At 59.4% G+C, this 17,606-nt stretch overlaps 1 protein-coding gene across 1 annotated transcript in view; it reads left to right on the forward strand.

The window, feature by feature from the left end:
- Nucleotides 1-9,851: 9,851 nt before the first annotated feature.
- LOC122540832 (retinol dehydrogenase 13) overlaps nt 9,852-17,606 on the forward strand; it is a 47,090-nt gene continuing 39,335 nt past the window's right edge. Inside the window, exon 1 of the mRNA XM_087981353.1 lies at nt 9,852-10,840. Coding sequence (XP_087837479.1) covers nt 10,693-10,840 — 148 coding nt within the window. The 5' untranslated portion in view covers nt 9,852-10,692. The remainder of the gene's footprint in view (nt 10,841-17,606) is intronic.

The following is a 17,606-nucleotide window of genomic DNA, read 5'->3' on the forward strand; positions in this document are numbered from 1 at the left end:
GTTGAGGAGGAGTGGGGGGGAGAGGGTGAGGGTGAGGTGGAGTGGAGGGGGAGAGGGCGAGGGTGAGGAGGAGTGGGGGGGGTGAGGGTGAGGAGGAGTGGGGGGGGTGAGGGTGAGGTGGAGTGGAGGGGGAGAGGGCGAGGGTGAGGAGGAGTGGGGGGGAGGGGGTGAGGAGGAGTGGGGGGGAGGGGGTGAGGAGGAGTGGGGGGGAGGGGGTGAGGAGGAGTGGGGGGGAGAGGGTGAGGAGGAGTGGGGGGGAGAGGGTGAGGAGGAGTGGGGGGGAGAGGGTGAGGAGGAGTGGGGGGGAGAGGGTGAGGAGGAGTGGGGGGGAGAGGGTGAGGAGGAGTGGGGGGGAGAGGGTGAGGAGGAGTGGGGGGGAGAGGGTGAGGAGGAGTGGGGGGGAGAGGGTGAGGAGGAGTGGGGGGGAGAGGGTGAGGAGGAGTGGGGGGGAGAGGGTGAGGAGGAGTGGGGGGGAGAGGGTGAGGAGGAGTGGGGGGGAGAGGGTGAGGAGGAGTGGGGGGGAGAGGGTGAGGAGGAGTGGGGGGGAGAGGGTGAGGAGGAGTGGGGGGGAGAGGGTGAGGAGGAGTGGGGGGGAGAGGGTGAGGAGGAGTGGGGGGGAGAGGGTGAGGAGGAGTGGGGGGGAGAGGGTGAGGAGGAGTGGGGGGGAGAGGGTGAGGAGGAGTGGGGGGGAGAGGGTGAGGAGGAGTGGGGGGGGAGAGGGTGAGGAGGAGTGGGGGGGAAGAGGGTGAGGAGGAGTGGGGGGGAGAGGGTGAGGAGGAGTGGGGGCGAGAGGGTGAGGAGGAGTGGGGGGGAGAGGGTGAGGAGGAGTGGGGGGGAGAGGGTGAGGAGGAGTGGGGGGGGAGAGGGTGAGGAGGAGTGGGGGGGGAGAGGGTGAGGAGGAGTGGGGGGGAGAGGGTGAGGAGGAGTGGGGGGGAGAGGGTGAGGAGGAGTGGGGGGGAGAGGGTGAGGAGGAGTGGGGGGGAGAGGGTGAGGAGGAGTGGGGGGGAGAGGGTGAGGAGGAGTGGGGGGGAGAGGGTGAGGAGGAGTGGGGGGGAGAGGGTGAGGAGGAGTGGGGGGGTGAGGAGGAGTGGGGGGGGTGAGGAGGAGTGGGGGGGTGAGGAGGAGTGGGGGGGTGAGGAGGAGTGGGGGGGTGAGGAGGAGTGGGGGGGTGAGGAGGAGTGGGGGGGTGAGGGTGAGGAGGAGTGGGGGGGAGAGGGTGAGGAGGAGTGGGGGGGAGAGGGTGAGGAGGAGTGGGGGGGAGAGGGTGAGGAGGAGTGGGGGGGAGAGGGTGAGGAGGAGTGGGGGGGGAGAGGGTGAGGAGGAGTGGGGGGGAGAGGGTGAGGAGGAGTGGGGGGGGAGAGGGTGAGGAGGAGTGGGGGGGAGAGGGTGAGGGGGGGAGAGGGTGAGGAGGAGTGGGGGGGAGAGGGTGAGGAGGAGTGGGGGGGAGAGGGTGAGGGTGAGGAGGAGGGGGGGGGAGAGGGCGAGGGTGAGGAGGGGGGGGGGAAGAGGGCGAGGGTGAGGAGGAGGGGGGGGAGAGGGGGAGGCGGGGGGAGAGGGCGAGGGTGAGGCGGAGTGGGGGGGAGAGGGCGAGGGTGAGGCGGAGTGGGGGGGGAGAGGGCGAGGGTGAGGCGGAGTGGGGGGGAGAGGGTGAGGCGGAGTGGGGGGGAGAGGGTGAGACGGAGTGGGGGGGGAGAGGGTGAGGCGGAGTGGGGGGGGAGAGGGTGAGGCGGAGTGGGGGGGGAGAGGGTGAGGCGGAGTGGGGGGGGAGAGGGTGAGGCGGAGTGGGGGGGGAGAGGGCGAGGGTGAGGAGGAGTGGGGGGGGAGAGGGCGAGGCTGAGGAGGAGTGGGGGGGGAGAGGGCGAGGGTGAGGAGGAGTGGGGGGGAGAGGGCGAGGGTGAGGAGGAGGGGGGGAGAGGGCGAGGGTGAAGAGGAGGGGGGGGAGAGGGTGAGGGTGAGGAGGAGTGGGGGGGAGAGGGCGAGGGTGAGGAGGGGGGGGGAGAGGGCGAGGGTGAGGAGGAGGGGGGGGAGAGGGGGAGGCGGGGGGAGAGGGCGAGGGTGAGGCGGAGTGGGGGGGGAGAGGGCGAGGGTGAGGCGGAGTGGGGGGGGAGAGGGCGAGGGTGAGGCGGAGTGGGGGGGAGAGGGTGAGGCGGAGTGGGGGGGAGAGGGTGAGGCGGAGTGGGGGGGGAGAGGGTGAGGCGGAGTGGGGGGGGAGAGGGTGAGGCGGAGTGGGGGGGGAGAGGGTGAGGCGGAGTGGGGGGGGAGAGGGTGAGGCGGAGTGGGGGGGGAGAGGGTGAGGCGGAGTGGGGGGGGAGAGGGCGAGGCTGAGGAGGAGTGGGGGGGGAGAGGGCGAGGGTGAGGAGGAGTGGGGGGGAGAGGGCGAGGGTTAGGAGGAGTGGGGGGGAGAGGGCGAGGGTGAGGAGGAGGGGGGGAGAGGGCGAGGGTGAAGAGGAGGGGGGGGAGAGGGCGAGGGTGAGGAGGAGTGGGGGGGAGAGGGCGAGGGTGAGGAGGAGTGGGGGGGAGAGGGTGAGGGTGAGGAGGAGTGGGGGGGAGAGGGCGAGGGTGAGGAGGAGGGGGGGGAGAGGGCGAGGGTGAGGAGGAGGGGGGGAGAGGGCGAGGGTGAGGAGGAGGGGGGGGAGAGGGCGAGGGTGAAGAGGAGGGGGGGGGAGAGGGTGAGGCGGAGTGGGGGGGGAGAGGGTGAGGCGGAGTGGGGGGGGAGAGGGTGAGGCGGAGTGGGGGGGGAGAGGGTGAGGCGGAGTGGGGGGGGAGAGGGTGAGGCGGAGTGGGGGGGGAGAGGGTGAGGCGGAGTGGGGGGGGAGAGGGTGAGGCGGAGTGGGGGGGGAGAGGGTGAGGCGGAGTGGGGGGGGAGAGGGTGAGGCGGAGTGGGGGGGGAGAGGGTGAGGCGGAGTGGGGGGGGAGAGGGTGAGGCGGAGTGGGGGGGGAGAGGGTGAGGGTGAGGCGGAGTGGGGGGGGAGAGGGCGAGGCTGAGGCGGAGTGGGGGGGGAGAGGGCGAGGCTGAGGAGGAGTGGGGGGGGAGAGGGCGAGGGTGAGGAGGAGTGGGGGGGAGAGGGCGAGGGTTAGGAGGAGTGGGGGGGAGAGGGCGAGGGTGAGGAGGAGGGGGGGAGAGGGCGAGGGTGAAGAGGAGGGGGGGGAGAGGGCGAGGGTGAGGAGGAGTGGGGGGGAGAGGGCGAGGGTGAGGAGGAGTGGGGGGGAGAGGGTGAGGGTGAGGAGGAGTGGGGGGGAGAGGGCGAGGGTGAGGAGGAGGGGGGGGGAGAGGGCGAGGGTGAGGAGGAGGGGGGGAGAGGGCGAGGGTGAGGAGGAGGGGGGGGAGAGGGCGAGGGTGAAGAGGAGGGGGGGGGAGAGGGCGAGGGTGAGGAGGAGTGGGGGGGAGAGCGCGAGGGTGAGGAGGAGTGGGGGGGAGAGGGTGAGGGTGAGGAGGAGTGGGGGGGAGAGGGCGAGGGTGAGGAGGAGGGGGGGGGAGAGGGCGAGGGTGAGGAGGAGGGGGGGGAGAGGGCGAGGGTGAGGAGGAGGGGGGGAGAGGGCGAGGGTGAGGAGGAGGGGGGGGAGAGGGCGAGGGTGAGGAGGAGGGGGGGGGAGAGGGCGAGGGTGAGGAGGAGTGGGGGGGAGAGGGTGAGGGTGAGGAGGAGTGGGGGGGAGAGGGCGAGGGTGAGGAGGAGTGGGGGGGAGAGGGCGAGGGTGAGGAGGGGGGGGGAGAGGGCGAGGGTGAGGAGGAGGGGGGGGAGAGGGGGAGGCGGGGGGAGAGGGCGAGGGTGAGGCGGAGTGGGGGGGGAGAGGGCGAGGGTGAGGCGGAGTGGGGGGGGAGAGGGCGAGGGTGAGGCGGAGTGGGGGGGAGAGGGTGAGGCGGAGTGGGGGGGAGAGGGTGAGGCGGAGTGGGGGGGGAGAGGGTGAGGCGGAGTGGGGGGGGAGAGGGTGAGGCGGAGTGGGGGGGGAGAGGGTGAGGCGGAGTGGGGGGGGAGAGGGTGAGGCGGAGTGGGGGGGGAGAGGGTGAGGCGGAGTGGGGGGGGAGAGGGTGAGGCGGAGTGGGGGGGGAGAGGGCGAGGGTGAGGCGGAGTGGGGGGGGAGAGGGCGAGGCTGAGGAGGAGTGGGGGGGGAGAGGGCGAGGGTGAGGAGGAGTGGGGGGGAGAGGGCGAGGGTTAGGAGGAGTGGGGGGGAGAGGGCGAGGGTGAGGAGGAGGGGGGGAGAGGGCGAGGGTGAAGAGGAGGGGGGGGAGAGGGCGAGGGTGAGGAGGAGTGGGGGGGAGAGGGCGAGGGTGAGGAGGAGTGGGGGGGAGAGGGTGAGGGTGAGGAGGAGTGGGGGGGAGAGGGCGAGGGTGAGGAGGAGGGGGGGGGAGAGGGCGAGGGTGAGGAGGAGGGGGGGAGAGGGCGAGGGTGAGGAGGAGGGGGGGGAGAGGGCGAGGGTGAAGAGGAGGGGGGGGGAGAGGGTGAGGCGGAGTGGGGGGGGAGAGGGTGAGGCGGAGTGGGGGGGGAGAGGGTGAGGCGGAGTGGGGGGGGAGAGGGTGAGGCGGAGTGGGGGGGGAGAGGGTGAGGCGGAGTGGGGGGGGAGAGGGTGAGGCGGAGTGGGGGGGGAGAGGGTGAGGCGGAGTGGGGGGGGAGAGGGTGAGGGTGAGGCGGAGTGGGGGGGGAGAGGGCGAGGCTGAGGAGGAGTGGGGGGGAGAGGGCGAGGGTGAGGAGGAGGGGGGGAGAGGGCGAGGGTGAGGAGGAGGGGGGGGGAGAGGGCGAGGGTGAGGAGGAGGGGGGGGGAGAGGGCGAGGGTGAGGAGGAGTGGGGGGGAGAGGGCGAGGGTGAGGAGGAGGGGGGGGAGAGGGCGAGGGTGAGGAGGAGGGGGGGGGAGAGGGCGAGGGTGAAGAGGAGGGGGGGGAGAGGGCGAGGGTGAAGAGGAGGGGGGGGGAGAGGGCGAGGGTGAGGAGGAGTGGGGGGGAGAGGGCGAGGGTGAGGAGGAGGGGGGGAGAGGGCGAGGGTGAAGAGGAGGGGGGGGAGAGGGCGAGGGTGAGGAGGAGGGGGGGGGAGAGGGCGAGGGTGAGGAGGAGGGGGGGGGAGAGGGCGAGGGTGAGGAGGAGGGGGGGGGAGAGGGCGAGGGTGAGGAGGAGGGGGGGGGAGAGGGCGAGGGTGAGGAGGAGGGGGGGGAGAGGGCGAGGGTGAGGAGGAGGGGGGGGAGAGGGCGAGGGTGAGGAGGAGTGGGGGGGAGAGGGCGAGGGTGAGGAGGAGTGGGGGGGAGAGGCCGAGGGTGAGGAGGAGTGGGGGGGAGAGGGTGGTGGTGAGGAGGAGTGGGGGGTGACAGGGTGAGGGTGAGGAGGAGTGGGGGGGAGAGGCCGAGGGTGAGGAGGAGTGGGGGGGAGAGGGTGGTGGTGAGGAGGAGTGGGGGGTGACAGGGTGAGGGTGAGGAGGAGTGGGGGGGAGAGGCCGAGGGTGAGGAGGAGTGGGGGGGCCGAGGGCGAGGAGGAGTGGGGGGGGCCGAGGGCGAGGAGGAGTGGGGGGGGCCGAGGGCGAGGAGGAGTGGGGGGGGTGAGGGCGAAGAGGAGTGGGGGGGGTGAGGGCGAGGAGGAGTGGGGGGTATGAGGGTGAGGAGGAGTGGGGGGGAGAGGGTGAGGGTGAGGAGGAGTGGGGGGGAGAGGGTGAGGGTGAGGAGGAGTGGGGGGGAGAGGGTGGTGGTGAGGAGGAGTGGGGGGTGACAGGGTGAGGGTGAGGAGGAGTGGAGGTGAGGGTGAGGAGGAGTGGGGGGGAGAGGGCGAGGGTGAGGAGGAGGGGGAGGGAGAGGGCGAGGAGGAGGGGGGGGAGAGGGCGAGGGCGAGGAGGAGGGGGGTGAGAGGGCGAGGGCGAGGAGGAGTGGGGGGGAGAGGGCGAGGGTGAGGAGGAGTGGGGGGGAGAGGGTGAGGGTGAGGAGGAGTGAGGGGGAGAGGCCGAGGGTGAGGAGGAGTGGGGGGGCCGAGGGCGAGGAGGAGTGGGGGGGGCCGAGGGCGAGGAGGAGTGGGGGGGGCCGAGGGCGAGGAGGAGTGGGGGGGGCCGAGGGCGAGGAGGAGTGGGGGGGGCCGAGGGCGAGGAGGAGTGGTGGGGGTGAGGGCGAAGAGGAGTGGGGGGGGTGAGGGCGAGGAGGAGTGGGGGGTATGAGGGTGAGGAGGAGTGGGGGGGAGAGGGTGAGGGTGAGGAGGAGTGGGGGGGAGAGGGTGGTGGTGAGGAGGAGTGGGGGGTGACAGGGTGAGGGTGAGGAGGAGTGGGGGTGAGGGTGAGGAGGAGTGGGGGGGAGAGGGCGAGGGTGAGGAGGAGGGGGGGAGAGGGCGAGGGTGAGGAGGAGGGGGGGGAGAGGGCGAGGGTGAGGAGGAGGGGGGGAGAGGGCGAGGGTGAGGAGGAGTGGGGGGGAGAGGGCGAGGGTGAGGAGGAGTGAGGGGGAGAGGCCGAGGGTGAGGAGGAGTGGGGGGGCCGAGGGCGAGGAGGAGTGGGGGGGCCGAGGGCGAGGAGGAGTGGGGGGGCCGAGGGCGAGGAGGAGTGGGGGGGCCGAGGGCGAGTAGGAGTGGGGGGGCCGAGGGCGAGGAGGAGTGGGGGGGGCCGAGGGCGAGGAGGAGTGGGGGGGGTGAGGGCGAGGAGGAGTGGGGGGGGTGAGGGCGAGGAGGAGTGGGGGGGGTGAGGGCGAGGAGGAGTGGGGGTTATGAGGGTGAGGAGGAGTGGGGGGGAGAGGGTGAGGGTGAGGAGGAGTGGGGGGGAGAGGGTGGTGGTGAGGAGGAGTGGGGGGTGACAGGGTGAGGGTGAGGAGGAGTGGGGGTGAGGGTGAGGAGGAGTGGGGGGGAGAGGGCGAGGGTGAGGAGGAGGGGGGGGAGAGGGCGAGGGTGAGGAGGAGGGGGGGGAGAGGGCGAGGGTGAGGAGGGGGGGGGAGAGGGCGAGGGTGAGGAGGAGTGGGGGGGAGAGGGCGAGGGTGAGGAGGAGTGGGGGGGAGAGGGCGAGGGTGAGGAGGAGTGGGGGGGAGAGGCCGAGGGTGAGGAGGAGTGGGGGGGCCGAGGGTGAGGAGGAGTGGGGGGGCCGAGGGTGAGGAGGAGTGGGGGGGAGAGGCCGAGGGTGAGGAGGAGTGGGGGGGCCGAGGGTGAGGAGGAGTGGGGGGGCCGAGGGTGAGGAGGAGTGGGGGGGCCGAGGGTGAGGAGGAGTGGGGGGGCCGAGGGTGAGGAGGAGTGGGGGGGCCGAGGGCGAGGAGGAGTGGGGGGGCCGAGGGCGAGGAGGAGTGGGGGGGCCGAGGGCGAGGAGGAGTGGGGGGGGCCGAGGGCGAGGAGGAGTGGGGGGGGCCGAGGGCGAGGAGGAGTGGGGCGGGTGAGGGCGAGGAGGAGTGGGGGGGGTGAGGGCGAGGAGGAGTGGGGGGTATGAGGGTGAGGAGGAGTGGGGGTGAGGGTGAGGAGGAGTGGGGGGGAGAGGGTGAGGGTGAGGAGGAGTGGGGGGGAGAGGTTGAGGGTGAGGAGGAGTTGGGGGGGAGAGGGTGAGGGTGAGCAGGAGTGGGTGGGGGAGAGGGTGAGGGTGAGGAGGAGTGGGGGGGAGAGGGTGAGGAGGAGTGGGGGGGGAGAGGGTGAGGGTGAGCAGGAGTGGGTGGGGGAGAGGGTATGGGTGAGGAGGAGTGGCGGGGGACAGGGTGAGGGTGAGGAGGAGTGGGAGTGGAGAGGGTGAGGGTGAGGAGGAGTGGGGGGGGAGAGGGTGAGGGCGAGGAGGAGTGGGGGGGCCGAGGGCGAGGAGGAGTGGGGGGGAGAGGGCGAGGAGGAGTGGGGGGGCCGAGGGCGAGGAGGAGTGGGGGGGAGAGGGCGAGGAGGAGTGGGGGGGAGAGGGCGAGGAGGAGTGGGGGGGAGAGGGCGAGGAGGAGTGGGGGGGAGAGGGCGAGGAGGAGTGGGGGGGAGAGGGCGAGGAGGAGTGGGGGGGAGAGGGCGAGGAGGAGTGGGGGGGAGAGGGCGAGGAGGAGTGGGGGGGAGAGGGCGAGGAGGAGTGGGGGGGAGAGGGCGAGGAGGAGTGGGGGGGAGAGGGCGAGGAGGAGTGGGGGGGAGAGGGCGAGGAGGAGTGGGGGGGAGAGGGCGAGGAGGAGTGGGGGGGAGAGGGCGAGGAGGAGTGGGGGGGAGAGGGCGAGGAGGAGTGGGGGGGAGAGGGCGAGGAGGAGTGGGGGGGAGAGGGCGAGGAGGAGTGGGGGGGAGAGGGCGAGGAGGAGTGGGGGGGAGAGGGCGAGGAGGAGTGGGGGGGAGAGGGCGAGGAGGAGTGGGGGGGAGAGGGCGAGGAGGAGTGGGGGGGAGAGGGCGAGGAGGAGTGGGGGGGAGAGGGCGAGGAGGAGTGGGGGGGAGAGGGCGAGGAGGAGTGGGGGGGAGAGGGCGAGGAGGAGTGGGGGGGAGAGGGCGAGGAGGAGTGGGGGGGAGAGGGCGAGGAGGAGTGGGGGGGAGAGGGCGAGGAGGAGTGGGGGGGAGAGGGCGAGGAGGAGTGGGGGGGAGAGGGCGAGGAGGAGTGGGGGGGAGAGGGCGAGGAGGAGTGGGGGGGGAGAGGGCGAGGAGGAGTGGGGGGGGAGAGGGCGAGGAGGAGTGGGGGGGAGAGGGCGAGGAGGAGTGGGGGGGCGAGGGCGAGGAGGAGTGGGGGGGCGAGGGCGAGGAGGAGTGGGGGGGCGAGGGCGAGGAGGAGTGGGGGGGCGAGGGCGAGGAGGAGTGGGGGGGCGAGGGCGAGGAGGAGTGGGGGGGCGAGGGCGAGGAGGAGTGGGGGGGCGAGGGCGAGGAGGAGTGGGGGGGCGAGGGCGAGGAGGAGTGGGGGGGCGAGGGCGAGGAGGAGTGGGGGGGCGAGGGCGAGGAGGAGTGGGGGGGCGAGGGCGAGGAGGAGAGGGGGGGCGAGGGCGAGGGCGAGGAGGAGTGGGGGGGAGAGGGCGAGGGCGAGGAGGAGTGGGGGGGAGAGGGCGAGGGCGAGTCATAGAGATGTACAGCACCGAAACAGACCCTTCGGTCCAACCCGTTCATGCTGACCAGATATCCCAACCCATTCTAGTCCCACCTGCCAGCACTTGGCCCATATCCTTCTAAACCCTTCCTATTCATATACCCATCCAAATGTCTTTTAAATGTTGCAATTGTACCAGCCTCCACCACTTGCTCTGGCAGCTCATTCCATACACGTACCACCCTCTGAGTGAAAAGATTGCCCCTTATGTCCCTTTTATATCTTTCCCCCCTCACCCTAAACTATGCCATCTATTTTTGGACTCCCCCACCCCAAAGAAAAGACCTTGTCTATTTACCCTATTCATGCCCCTCATGATTTTATAAACCTCTATAGGGTCACCCCTCAGCCTCTGACCCTCCAGGGAAAACAGCCCCAGCTTATAGCTCAAATCCTCCAACGCTGGCAACATCCTTGTAAATCTTTTCTGAACCCTTTCAAATTTCACAGCATCCTTTCCGATAGGAAGGAGACCAGAATTGCACTCAATATTCCAAAATTCACCTTCAACAACATAATCTACAAACAAACCAACTGCACACCCATGGGATCTCCACTATCAGGATTCATAGCAGAAGCGGTAATGCAAAGACTAGAACAAACAGCCCTACCAACCATCAAACCAAAAATCTGGGTCTGCTACGTAGATGTTGGGGTGGCACGGTGGCACAGTAGTTAGCACTGCTGCCTCACAGTGCCAGAGACCCGAGTTCAATTCCCGTCTCAGGCGACTGACTGTGTGGAGTTTGCACGTTCTCCCCGTGTCTGCGTGGGTTTCCCCCGGGTGCTCCAGTTTCCTCCCACAGTCCAAAGATGTGCAGGGTCAGGTGAATTGGCCATGCTAAATTGCCCATATTGTTAGGTAAGGGGTAAATGTAGGGGAATGGGTGGGTTGGTATGGACTTGTTAGGCCGAAGGGCCTGTTTCCACACTGTAAGTAATCTAATCTAAAAAAATGACACCTTTGTCATCACAAAACAAAACAAGATAGAAGAGACATTTAACATCATCAACAACACCCTCACAGGCATAAAGTTCACCAAAGAGGAAGGACAACGGAGAACTACAAACCTGTGTATACAGAAAACCGACAAACACTGACCAAATACTTAACTACACCAGCAACCATCCCAACACATACAAACGAAGCTGTATCAGAACACTATTCCAACGAGCCACCACACACTTCAGCACAGATGAACTTCGGAAAACAGAGGAAAACCACCTGTACAATGTATTCAAGAAGAACGGATACTCAAAAAATACAGTCCGCAGATTCCTCAGGAATAAACCATGACAAGCAGACCTAACACAGCCAGAAACCCTAACCACCTTACCATACATCAAAGAAGTCTCAGAAATGACAGCCAGACTACTAAGACCCCTTGGAATCCTAGTAGCACACAAACCCACCAACACTCTCAAACAAAAACTAACAAACTTAAATGACCCAGTACAACCCATGGACAAAACCAATGTCATCTACAAAATTCCATGCAAGGACTGCCACAAACGCTACGTAGGACAAACAGGAAGAAAGTTAGCCACCAGGATACACGAACACCAGCTAGCCACAAAAAGACACGACCCTCTCTCCCTTGTAGTCCTACACACGGATGAAAAAAAACCCACCATTTCGACTGGGACAACACATCTATCCTGGGACAGGCTAAGCAAAGACATGCCGGAGAATTCTTAGAGGCCTGGCACTCCAACCACAACGCCATAAACAAACACATAGATCTAGATGCCATCTATCAACCCCTCAGAAAACGAACAGGAAATGACATCACCACAAACCCAGAACCCCATCCAGGACAAACATATAAATAGAAAGCAGGAGACAACAGTTTTGCTTCAGTTGGAGGTCACCGCTAATGATGTTACCGAGCCAGGTAATGAAACGCCTGGATATCAAACCTACAGCTCAGCGAGCAAACCTATACCCTAATTCCAAAAGTGGTCTAACCAATGACCTCCCAACATGACCTCCCAACACCTGTACTCAATATTCTGACCAATAAAGGAAAGGCTCATATGTTTCTCAGCCCCATTTTCTGCCTCCTCCCTGATCCCCTTACTAATTAAGAACATTCTAGCATTAGGATCAAAATTTGCCCAAATAAAGCAAATAAGTAATGAGAGTGAGGAAAACTATTTTTTTCTTTGCATACAGTAATTATGCCATAAGTTGCTTCATTGTTGGCGGGTACCCCTGGTTATAGTCAAAAAGTGTGGTGCTGGAAAAGCACTGCCGGTCAGGCAGAATCCGAGGAACAGGAGAGTCAATGTTTCAAGCATAAACGTTTAATCAGGAACCAGTGGTCCTCCTGGTTAGTAAGTTAAGCAAAAATTGGGCAATTTGTTTCCAGGTTCAGTAGAAATTTTTTTTCTGCTAAGCAGGAATAACCAGTCTGACTTTTAATCTCTTAAATGTATGTTTTGGAATGAGCATGACCAGTTTGTTGTCATTTGAAAAAAATGCATAACAGATCTGAAACGTACCCTGCAGCCCTCTGTTACCGGCACAGTTTACAGATCTGTTGTATATTTTTCATGTTTGATTTTATTTATTGTCATGTGTTTCTTACAAAATGTAGTCAGAAGTGTTGTATAATGTCACTATCTCAAAATACGGAAAAATAAATCAAAACATAGAATATAAAGGCAGAAGAATGAAATAGTGTCAAACTTTGCAGTCCTTCTTGTTATGTGCTCCATCATGGGCCTGGTTCCCCAACCATGATCCCCCTCACCGTGTTGCTAGCGCTGGAATGAAAGTTGCCATTCTTTGGCACCATCTCGTCTCCACTGACACGCCCGCCACTCTAAGAACATCATAACATAAGAAATAGGAGCAGAAGTAGGCCATCTGGCCCTTCGAGCCTGTTCTGCAATTCAATAAGATCTTGGCTGACTTTTTCATGGACTCAGCTCCACTTATCTGCTCGCCCACCATAACCCTTAATTATTTTACTGTTAAAAGATCTATCTATCTTTGCCTTTAAAACATTCAAAGAGAGCCTCAACTGCTTCACTGGGTAGGGAATTCACAGATCACAATCTTTTGGGTGAAGAAGTTCCTCCTCAACCCAGTCCTAAATCTGCTGCCCCTTATTTTGAGGCTATGCCTCCTAGTACCAGTTTCATACACCCCTCCCCCCACCGTGGAAACAACCTCTTTGCTTCTATCTTATCTGTTTGCTTCATAATTTTATATGTTTCTGTAAGATCCCTCCTACTATTTTTCTAAATTCTAATGAGTATAGCTCCAGTGTACTCAATCTCTCCTTGAACCCTCACAATTCCAGAATCAGCAAACCTCCTCAGCACCCCTCCAGTGCCAGTGCATCCTTTTTCATATTAGGAGACCAAAACCATGTACAGTTCTCCAGGTGTGGCCTCACCAGCACTCTCTATTTTTAAACTCCATCCCTCTAGCAATGAACGACAATATTCCATTTGCCTTCTTAATTACCTGCTGCACCTGCACACCAGCTTTTGTGATTCGTGCACAAGGAGACCCAGGTCCCTCTGCACAGCAGCATACTGCAATTTTTAACTATTTAGATAATAGTCTGTTTTCTGTTAATCTTACCAAACTGCATGATCTCACATTTACTAACGTTGTACCCCGTCTGCCAGATCCTTGCTCTTAACCTATCTATATCCCTCTGCTGACTTTGTGTCATCTGCACACTTTGCTCTGCCACTTATTTTAGTGTCATCTGTGAACTTTGACACATACACTTGGTCCCCAACTCTAAATCATCTAGGTAAATTGTAAACAATTGCAGTCCCAACACTGATCCCTGAAACACACCATTTGCCATGAGTCCTTGCTGGACCTCGCCAGTGCAAACGCCACTGACGACAAGCTGGTCAAGCACGATCCTTTTGATTTGATTTAAATTGTCACACATATCTAGGTACAGTGGAAAGTTTTGTTTTGCATGCAGTGCAGACAGGTCATAACATACAAAGTTCATGAGGTGATTGAACAGAGTGAGGAATATAAAGTTATGGCTGCAAAGAAGGTGCATAAAAAATAAGATCTATATTAGATTTGAATTTTGAGATGTCCATTCAGAAGTCTAATGACAGTAAGTAAGAAGCTGGTCTTGATACTTCTGGTTAAAGTGTTTGAGCTCTTGTATTTTCCCAAGCATATATTTAGGAGATAAGAAGTCAGGCTGGTTAAACATGCATTGCGTGCAAAGCAAATATTTACTAAGTCACTGGTTATCTTTGCAAATCAAAAATCCATGTGGTATCTTAAAAAAATCTCAAACCTGAATTTAACAGAAAATATTTTACTATGTTGCATGATACAAATCAATTCTCTCATTATCTCTCTCATGTACCCTCACCCATATCTCTCTCAAATACTACCACTCTCTCTAACACTCATGAAGGAGAGCTTCTTGATGGGAGGTGTACAGGGACTGGATGTCCATGGTGAAGATAAGGCGTTGGGGACCGGGGAAGCGAAAATCACGGAGGAGGTGGAGGGTGTGGGTGGTGTGCCGAACGTAGGTGGGGAGTTCTTGGACTAAGGGGGACAGGACTGTGTCGAGGTATGCAGAGATGAGTTCGGTGGATGGAGGTGTACAGGGATGAGCGCCTCCTCTTCTGCCTAGGAACCCTCCAACCACAAGGGATGAACTCAGATTTCTCCAGTTTCCTCAATTCCCCTCCCCCCCCCACCTTGTCTCAGTCAAATCCCTCGAACTCAGCACCGTCTTCCTAACCTGCAATCTTCTTCCTGACCTCTCCGCCCCCACCCCACTCTGGCCTATCACCCTCACCTTGACTTCCTTCCACCTATCGCATTTCCAATGCCCCTCCCACAAGTCCCTCCTCCCTACCTTTTATCTTAGCCTGCTGGACACACTTACCTCATTCCTGAAGAAGGGCTTATGCCCGAAACATCGATTCTCCTGCTCCTTGGATGCTGCCTGACCTGCTGCGCTTTTCCAGCAACACATTTTCAGCTAACACTCATGAACTCCGGTAGAAGTTTACAATTTCTTATAGTATATGCTAGTATTAGCAATAACATGCTAAGATTGAGCGCTGATGAATTAAAGTAAGTAAAGGCTCTCACTAGTGCAGCTCTCAGGCAGTGGTGCCTCACATTCCCCTCTGAGGATCAGGGTGGGAGGGATCTGCAACAGGTTATTTGCAACAGATCTGCATAGGTTAGGTTATTTTATTTTAGATTAGGAATAATCCTTGGCACAACATCGTAGGCCAAAGGGCCTGTTCTGTGCTGTACTTTTCTACGTTCTATGTTCTAAACATGAAGTACTGCAAGTAGAAAGTTATATTTTTCCAATGTTTAAATGTAGTGATTTAAAGTACTATATTTCATTTTACAAGATTTTTTTTTCTACTAAGAAGGGCTGTAGGGAATCCAACTCCAGGTTTAACATTGATTCCTAAAAGACACAAAAATTGCAGCTTTAAGTGAGAACTTCCTGTATGGTTTAGCCTTAAAACTATAGATAGTGATGGGAGAAGCTTGTTTCCACCGCATAGCTGACCAGGAACCTCCCCTGCTCTTGCTGTCTTTCATTTTGTGTATGTCAGAAGGATTTACAAATTTGATGTTCAACCTGTTTGCCCAATTATAAATGCATCTTCTTTAGCTATCTAGTTCTGAAGTGGATTTAATCCTGGCTCCAGGTCAGTGGCATTGAGAACTGAGGGCTAAAGGGGATGAAAAAAAAGGCAGGACACTATTTGAAGGAAGGGCAAGGAGGTTTTCTGATCTCTTAGCCCAAGTTCCTCCTGCAACAGTGCCAAAACCCTGAATTTGCCCTTGTTAGGTATGAAATTCCCTTGCCTACAATAGTTGATTGAAGTGTTTTGGAGATGAGGCATAGATTTGTTCATAAAGTAATCTCTATAAAGAAGAACAGTAATTCTCCTCTGATCACTATTCTAATGGGTCACGTTTCATTTGGAAGATTGAACTAGTACTCATTTGCTAATAAGGCCATCTGGAAAAAAAAAATTTCATGAGATTCTATGTGGCTGTGGGGCTGGTGTGAACAGGCTTGTTTTGTGTTGACTCAGGTTGCATTCACAATACAACCAAAGTACTGAGTTAAGATCTGGTCTGAGTAAACAAACCTCCTTAGTGGAGGTGTCTCACACTGCAATGCTGTTCAGTCAGCTGTGGTTTAAGTCTACAATTGCAGTACTTGACTACTTCGAGCCTGCATCTGCCCCACCGAATTCATCTCCACCTACCTCAATGCTGACTTATCTTCCCCTCCCCTCCCCTCCCCTCCCCTCCCCACCCCTCCCCACCCCCTCGGTCCAGGAACTCTCCACTTAAGTTCGGGACACCACCCACCCCCTCCACCAAGATTTCTGTTTCCCCAGCCCCCAAAGCCTCATCTTCACCATGGTCACCCAGTCCCTCTACACCTCCATCCACAATGACCAGGGCCTCCAAGCTCTCCGTTTCTTCCTCTCCCAACGTCCCCACCAGTACCCTTCCACTGACACTCTGATTTGTTTGGCTGAATTGGTCCTCATCCTCAACAATTTCTCCTTCAAATCCTCCCACTTGTTCCAGACTGCTAAGTAGAGCAGTCCATCTTCCACAGTTACACCAGCACCACTCCCCACCTTTTCCTCTGCTACATTGATAACTCCATCGGCGCCACCTAATGCTCCCACGAGGAGCTTGAACAGTTAATCAACTTCAGCAACACATTCCACCCTGACCTTAAATTCACCTGGACCATCTCTGACACCTCCCTCCCTCTCCTTCCTGGACCTCTCCACTGCCACTCCCTCACCACCCGATGCCTGGAGGAAGAATGCCTCATCTTCCACCTCAGGACCGTTCAACCCCATGGCATCAATGTGGACTTTACCAATTTCCTCATTCCTCTCCCCATCCACCTCCCCACCTTACTGCAGTTCCAACCTTCCAGCTCAGCACTGTCCTCATGACCTGTCCCACTTGTCAATCTTCCTTCCCACCGACCTGCTCCACCCTCCTCTCTGACCTATCACCTTCACCCCCACCTCCATCCACCTATTGCACTCTCAGCTACCTTCTCTCCAGCCTCACCCACTTCCCATTTATCTTTCCACCCCTGACATTCCCAGTCTCATTCCTGATGAAGGGCTTTTGGCCGAAATATCGATTTTTCCTGCTCCTCGGATGCTGCCTGACCTGCTGTGTTTTTCCAGCACCATGCTAATCTTGACTCTAATCTCCAGCATCTGCAGTATCCACTTCTGCCTACTTCAAGCTATATGCTTTACTTTTAATTCAAATGGTTAAAAGACATATAGCAGCCTGTCATTATATTTGTAAGTTTATTTTTAACATGTAGGTTTAAAAATGGGAGACGGGTTAGCAAGGTTAGGTCTCACGGGATAAAGGGAGAACTAGCCATTTGGATACAGAACTGGCTCAAAGGTAGAAGACAGAGGGTGATGATGGAGGGTTGTTTTTCAGGCTGGAGGTCTGTGACCAGTGGAGTACCACAAGGATCGGTGCTGGGTCCTCTACATTTTGTCATTTACATAAATGATTTGGATGCGAGCATAAGAGGTACAGTTAGTAAGTTTGCAGATGATACCAAAATTGGAGGTGTAGTGGACAGCAAAAAGGGTTACCTCAGATTACAACAGGAGTTTGATCAGATGGACCTATCGGCTGAGAAGTGGCAGATGGAGTTTAATTCAGATAAATGCGAGGTGCAGCATTTTGGGAAAGCAAATCTTAGCAGGACTTATACATTTAATGGTAAGGTCCGAGAGAGTGTTGCTGAATAAGGAGTCCTTGGAGTGCAGGTTCATAGCTCCTTGATAGTGGAGTCTCAGGTTGATAGGATAGTGAAGAACGCGTTTGGTTTGCTTTCTTTTATTGGTCAGAGTATTGAGTACAGGAGTTGGGAGGTCATGTTGAAGCTGTACAGGACATTGGTTAGGCCACTGTTGGAATATTGCATGCAGTTTTTATCTGCTTCCTATCAGAAGGATGTTGTGAAACTTGAAAGGATTCATAAAAGATTGACAAGGATGTTGCTAGCGTTGGAGGATTTGAGCCACAGGGAGAGGCTGAACAGGCTGAGGCTGTTTACCCTGGAGCGTCGGAGGCTGAGGGGTGACCTCATAGAGGTTTGCAAAATTGAGGGGCATGGATAGGGAGGTGGGGGAGTCCAGAACTAGAGGGCATAGGTTTAGGGTGAGAGGGGAAACATATAAGAGAGACCTGAGAGGGAACTTTTTTACACAGAGGATGGTATGTGTATGGAATGAGTTGCCAGAAGAAGTGGTGGAGACTGGTACAATTGCAACATTTAAAAGGCATTTGGATGGGTATATGAATAGGAAGGGTTTGGAGGGCTATGGGTCGGGTGCTGGCAGGTGGGACTAGATTGGGTTGGGATATCTGGTCGGCATGGATGGGTTGGACCGAAGGGTCTGTTTCCATGCTGTACATCTTTATGACTCTATTAGTAACTTTTCTTACTAAGGTGGTGACAGTAAAAGCAGAGTATTGCGAGGTCATTGTACCAATGGGTATGTTGGTGATGTTTGCCTTCATTGACAGATCGGTATGATAAGATTTAATCAATAATATTTTAAACATGTAATACTGAATACTCCATAAATTACAAATGTATA

Source organism: Chiloscyllium plagiosum, unplaced genomic scaffold, assembly GCF_037043375.1.
Source record: "Chiloscyllium plagiosum isolate Xiang-an unplaced genomic scaffold, Cpla_swu_hap1 HiC_scaffold_39, whole genome shotgun sequence".
Classification (NCBI taxonomy): Eukaryota; Metazoa; Chordata; class Chondrichthyes; order Orectolobiformes; family Hemiscylliidae; genus Chiloscyllium; species Chiloscyllium plagiosum.